This window comes from Rhinichthys klamathensis, unplaced genomic scaffold (assembly GCF_029890125.1).
Source record: "Rhinichthys klamathensis goyatoka isolate OS25496 unplaced genomic scaffold, OSU_Roscu_1.1 h1tg000032l_1, whole genome shotgun sequence".
Lineage (NCBI taxonomy): Eukaryota > Metazoa > Chordata > Actinopteri > Cypriniformes > Leuciscidae > Rhinichthys > Rhinichthys klamathensis.
Window position 1 is genome coordinate 3523062 of NW_026606581.1, and position 6000 is coordinate 3529061.

The 6000-nt window shown below is 35.6% G+C and overlaps 1 protein-coding gene across 3 annotated transcripts in view; it reads left to right on the forward strand.

Annotated features, from left to right (window-relative positions):
• Window positions 1–2923, forward strand: part of colec11 (collectin sub-family member 11) — a 69576-nt gene extending 66653 nt beyond the window's left edge. Inside the window, exons 6-10 of one of the 3 annotated variants that reach the window (XM_056245613.1) lie at window positions 1352–1423; window positions 1819–1890; window positions 1968–2021; window positions 2144–2239; window positions 2471–2923. In XM_056245613.1, the coding sequence (XP_056101588.1) occupies window positions 1352–1423; window positions 1819–1890; window positions 1968–2021; window positions 2144–2239; window positions 2471–2880 (704 nt within the window). In that variant the 3' untranslated portion in view covers window positions 2881–2923. Of the gene's footprint in view, window positions 1–1351; window positions 1424–1818; window positions 1891–1967; window positions 2022–2143; window positions 2240–2455 lie in introns of all 3 variants that reach the window. The other 2 variants (XM_056245614.1, XM_056245612.1) reach the window with 2 other exon arrangements.
• The last annotated feature ends 3077 nt before the right edge of the window (window positions 2924–6000 follow it).

The following is a 6000-nucleotide window of genomic DNA, read 5'->3' on the forward strand; positions in this document are numbered from 1 at the left end:
TTTAGGATTTTTTGACGAATAGAAAGTAGAACATTTTTTTAACATTATATGGTTTTACTGTCACTTTTGACCCATTTAATGCATCCTTGCTGAATAAAATTTCTTTCTTTCAAAAGAATTTCGTTTTACTGGTATATATTTATAATTAGAATTTTGTATGAAAATGACTTATTTAGTTCAAGTCATCTCTAATAATGGTGCGTTCACGTGCTATGGTAATTATGGTAAATACCAAAAGCCGACGTGAAAAATGCACATGAACACCCACTCATGTGGTATTTTCCACTGGGCAACTCGTAGAATATTTTGATGCACGAGTTGCCGAGATGAGATCACCTTTGACCTTTTCAAAATGGCGGAGAGCAACGCGAGAGTCGTGAATGGTAAAAATATGTAGGCTACTATTCATGATCTAGAAAATATACAGCATATTATTTACCTTTTGAGTTTTGATAAATCATTTTCTTGCTGTAGCAGACCGACTTAAGCAATCTAAAATAGTTTTAGCTAAATAACAGGTCTGGATCTCCATCTTTTTACCACATTACGACAACAAAAGCACTTGAACGCAACACACTGGTAAATACCAGTTCACAATTGGAAAATATCATATTTTCCATAGCACATGAACGCACATGAACGCCACCACAATGTCGTAAATACGAGTGGGAAGCTCGGGATTTTCTTTAAGCCCCGATCTTTACGAGTTTGGGGCGTGTCAGTGAGAAACATGGCGGAATACCACAATACTTAAAGGGATATAGCAGTGATATTGTCAGGCTTTTCTATTTACAGCATAGTAAGCTAATTGCCTGCACAGCATATGATGGCATTATAGTATAACAATGTAATATGTACCGATAAAGTTTGCAGTGGCTTAATAAATGAATTAAAAACATAAAAAAGCAAAGCACACCTGATGCACATTTCTTTGTTCTCCATTTTCTAGAACTAGAGTTTAAGAACTTTGCTGTATTTTTGTGTAATTAATTAAGAGAAAGTACACCGCCATCTTATCCCGGCAAAAGTGACTTGAACGCTCCTGCCGTCGTAAACACGACTTCCCAACTCGTACGTACGAACTTCCCAGGAGGACTTGAACGCACCATTAACTCTTGGCAATCTATATTCATTAGACTGGACATGGAAGGTCAAATTGTGTGGATTAAACTCTTGGATACAGTATATTTGTACATATTAAGTATGTAGGTCATAATGGTAGCCTATTCAGTGCATACAGAAAATGTGCATGCTGTGCACAGTATACATACGACTGCAACAACAGTGCAAATATATGCTATTCTGCACAGGTTTGTCTATTACTGTTCAAAATGTTCCTGTTGTCATGTAGGTGAAGCAGGAGAGAAAGGAGAGAAAGGAGCACCTGGGAGACCTGGGAGATTAGGGCCATCTGGAGAGCCAGGTAATACTAAACTGTTTTGAGAGGTTCATCGAATTCAATAACATGCTTTTTAATTACTATCCACTTACATGATTCAAGTTCTATATGAACTTGTAAGGAAGTTTTTGATGGTAAAAGAAATTGCAAAATTTTCAAACCAAGTGACCAAAAAGGGGAGCTGCCAAATGTGTACACTTTAAGGAGCCCCTAAAACTTCCCTTATCTTGCTTTTAGATAGTTGAGCTCATGTGAGCCAGGATCATGACTTGTGTTTATAAATGCCTTTAAAGATTCAACATACTGATAAACAAGGGCATCAAAACCCCTTTATCAAACTAAAGGGAGTTACTAAATTCTTTGGTTCGTATCCATGCGTTTTATTTTTGTACATATTAAGTTTATATGTTATTTTTCAGGTCTCCCTGGAGTCAAAGGCCAAAAAGGTAGTCCTGGACATTATGGGAAGATGGGTCCCTCTGGACTCAAAGGCAAGCTTGTGAAAAAACTACAAATCTGAAAGTAGCCTGATTACTTGTTTGGTCTAACTGCTTAATAATTTTTCTAGGTTTAAAAGGTGATATGGGAGATCCAGGACCGAAGGGCCCAAATGGAGAGCCAGGTAACCGTTGCTAAAATAGTATTAAGTTCATACCAGTTTATAATTGGTTTGAATTCAATAGGAATCGGTTTAATGCTTGGAGAGCTTGTGTGAATGGTCTCATATTTAATTTGTCTCCCCAGGTGTCCCCTGTGAGTGTGCACCCTTACGGAAAATGATTGGTGAAATGGATATTCAAGTGGCGCAATTAACCAGTGAGCTGAAGTTCATTAAAAATGGTATGTCCAAAAGAAAGAATGAACCGTTTGCTCTCTCAACCAACGTTCGTGAGATTACAATAGCGCGAAGTTGATTCATACAGTTGTTCGTTTTGATGTGCAGGGTGAATACACCTAGACAAAAGTATTTAGCCATTCGCCAGAAGCTCTTTTGTTTGACTGTCAGAATGCACTTGTGTGAATGCTGGCTGCTGCGGTGTGATTATAGAATTTCAGATCCTCATTTTTCAGCACTGCCCTCCCCTGCAGCTGTCGCTGGCATCAAAGAGACAGACAGCAAGGTCTATCTGCTGGTGAAAGAGGAAAAGCGCTCCAGGGATGCGGAGGTGTTTTGTCAGGGTCGAGGTGGACACCTGGCCATGCCCAAGGATGAGGCGTCTAACAGAGTCATCGCTGGCTACGTCACCGAAGCTGGCCTCAGTCGAGTGTATATCGGCATCAACGACCTGGAGCGAGAAGGTCACTTTGTGTATGTAGAGCGTTCACCCATGACCACTTTCAGCAAGTGGAGGGAGGGCGAGCCAAACAACGCTTACGATGACGAGGACTGCGTCGAGATGGTGTCTTCAGGCGAGTGGATTGATGTAGCTTGTCACCTCACCATGTACTTTGTGTGTGAGTTTGACAAGGACACAGTATGACTTAATGGAGCATCTATTGGGCGGAAAGTCAATTAGAAGTGTTTCAAAGAAGGCTGAAATTTCAATGAAAAAGGTTCAGCATTTATAGCTTTTCTCATTTTTCATGTAACATTTTAAGCAGTCACAGCAGTGTGACATGCTATATTTGATGTAAAACTGTTTAAAACAACATCCAGATAGTTTATACTTTATCTCAATGGTCCACTTTAGACATTCTACTAACTATAAGTAACTTTGCAACTCCATGTCAACTCTCATCACAGTGTTAGTAGGTTAGAGTTAGGTGTTAGGGTTCATGTTAGCAGAATAAGCTGCCATGTAGACATGTAAGATGTCTGTTGGGAGCTTTCCTGTAGCTCAAACAGTAGAGCATTGGCGCTTGCAACGCTAAGGTCATGGGTTTGATTCCCAGGTAAAGCAAGAACTGATAAGAATGCAAAATGTGTACCTTGAAATGCAATGCTTTGGATAAAAGCGTCTGCCAAATGCATAAATATATATGTAAATTATGGAGACAGTCAATACTCTAATGAGAGGTAGTTGCAAAGTTACTTATAGTTTGTAGAATGTCAAAATAAAGTGTTAATGACCTTTAGTTAATGTGGTTATACACATAGTTTGGGGTTGGGTAAGAATTTGGAATGTTTTTGAAAGAAGCCTCTTATGCTCACCAAGGTCAAACAGTAAAAACAGAAATAATATTACAGAAAAGTATTTTTTTTTTCCTGTGATGGCAAAGCTGAATTTTCAGCATCATTACTCCAGTCTTCAGTGTCACATGCTCCTTCAGAAATCATTCTAATATGCTGCTCAAAAAACATTCCTTATTATTATCATTGTTGAAACCAGTTGAATGAATATAATGGATGAATATAACCTTTAAAAGAACAGCATTTATTTGAAATAGATATCTTTTATAACATTGTAAAATGTCTTTACTGTCACATTTGATCAATTTAATGTCCTTGCTGAATAAAAGTATTCATTTCGTAAAAAAAAAAAAAAAAAGATAAAGAAAAAGAATGAATGAATGACCTCAAAGCGGTGAACAATACATGCCTTTTAAAAAACGCAACTAAGAGACTATCTGGTATTTTTTTACTTTTTAAATGTATTTGTCACACAACAGGTATATACATTATACAGATCAATAAACAAATTACTATTTTCCAGGTGTTATTGCAGACTCGGACAACTTTATTATGATAGTGGGACATCTAGTTTACTAAACTACATTCAATTATGAATGTAATCAATTAAATGGACAAACAAAACTTTCTTTATCTTATTATATTTACAATTTTAGATTCCATAACCAATTTCCAGATCACCATTTCTTATTTTATTTAAGAAATAAAAAAATATCACCATCACAAACGACCTATCATATTAAGCTGAATTATATCTTTAACATTATTTGCTTTGTGTTAAAGTGGTATTAAACGTCCCCTGAAATTATGTTAGAACTAAAGAAATCCTTTTGTGTCCTCCCTCTTGATGAATTTAATTTTTAAAAAAAATTATTAATGGAAGAATATACAGATATAGTAATGATAAAGTTTATGTCCATACTTCTTGTCAACTTCCCCATACTGCTTTAATTATGATATTATATCATAATCAGTATATGATATCATTATATCATAATCTTCTTGTCAACTTCCCCATACTGCTTTAATTATGATATTATATCATAATCAGTAACATTGTTTAGTTTCTTGAGATTTTTTTTATTTTTTACTGCTCCTAGTCCTACTAAATCTGTGTAATCTTAATTAATATGGTAAGTTATTTCTAAAACATAATAGATACATTAGGGATTCATTATAAGGCATATATTTTATGTGTCTGTTGTTTTAGTAAATAAACAATAAATACACACTTTTATCTGTATATGACGAACAACATTTTTTTCCCTAATTCATTCTTTGTCCAGTAGTCATTTTTGACTATGTGTGTTTTTCTGAGGCACTAATAAAGTTCCATTTCTCCTTTTAAGCTTTCCTGTTTCTCTTGACACTGTGCAGTTATTTTGATAGAGTTGTATTCGGGCGCTCTCTAGTGGTCTCGTCTGGCTCTACACACTCTCATTGCCGTTCTGCACTTAACTGTGTGTGCTGCCAGTAACAAGGTCATGCTGTCCTGGAATTAACTATGCATGAAAATATAACAGAAGGCAGGAAATCTGATTAATTTGTGGCAAAGTGGCAAACTGTATAGGCTACCATTCCCCCCTCCCCCGCCATGAATATTTAAAGATGGAGGGTGCTGGAATTTCATAACAGGTCTTTAGAATGAACTTTACAAACATAATCAGGCGATATGCTTGTGTAAACTGATCTGTTATATTACACTCACTGCCTGTCAGACCAAACAGACAATGGCACAAGGAAAATATTCTGCTAAACTATATATTGTTTGTGACCATAGACTGTAAAAAAAAAAAAGACAAATGGGAGTCATTCTTAAAGAGATAGTTCACACAAATATATCATCATTTCTGTCATCAATTCGGTCATCATTTACTCACCCTCATGTTGTCACCCTGTATGAATTCCCTTGTCATTTCAGTAAAAGATTGTTTAAAAAAATATAAAAATAAAAGAAACCCTATACAAATTCTAACCTAACGTTTTAATAAATAATATGAACTGGTTTAGCTTTAATTATATTATTATTTACTTTAATTTCCCAGATACCTATGAAATGTTTGTCCCTTTCATCAGGATAATAAAAAAAGTGTCAATTTATTTCATGCCATTGCAACCACTATGGCATGGTCATTTTGCTAATAGCATTTTTTTTATTGAACAAAGATCACAGGGGATACATGTATCACACGCTAATAGCATTTTCAAAAGGTGAAAGTAGGCTACTTAAAAAGGTCAAAGATCAGAGGATGAAGAGGATGTCCAAATATTCATGATTCCCCCAAAAAAAACATGAATAGGTTAGGCGGCTAGTAGCAGGTAATCCCCCCACACACACTTATTGTCACTGATATTACATTGTATAATGTTCTTGTGAGGGGGAAAACACTGCAGAAAAATAATAGGAGCTATAAACATGATTTTTGAGACATTCTATTCTATTGAAAAAACAAATAAAATTAATTTAAAT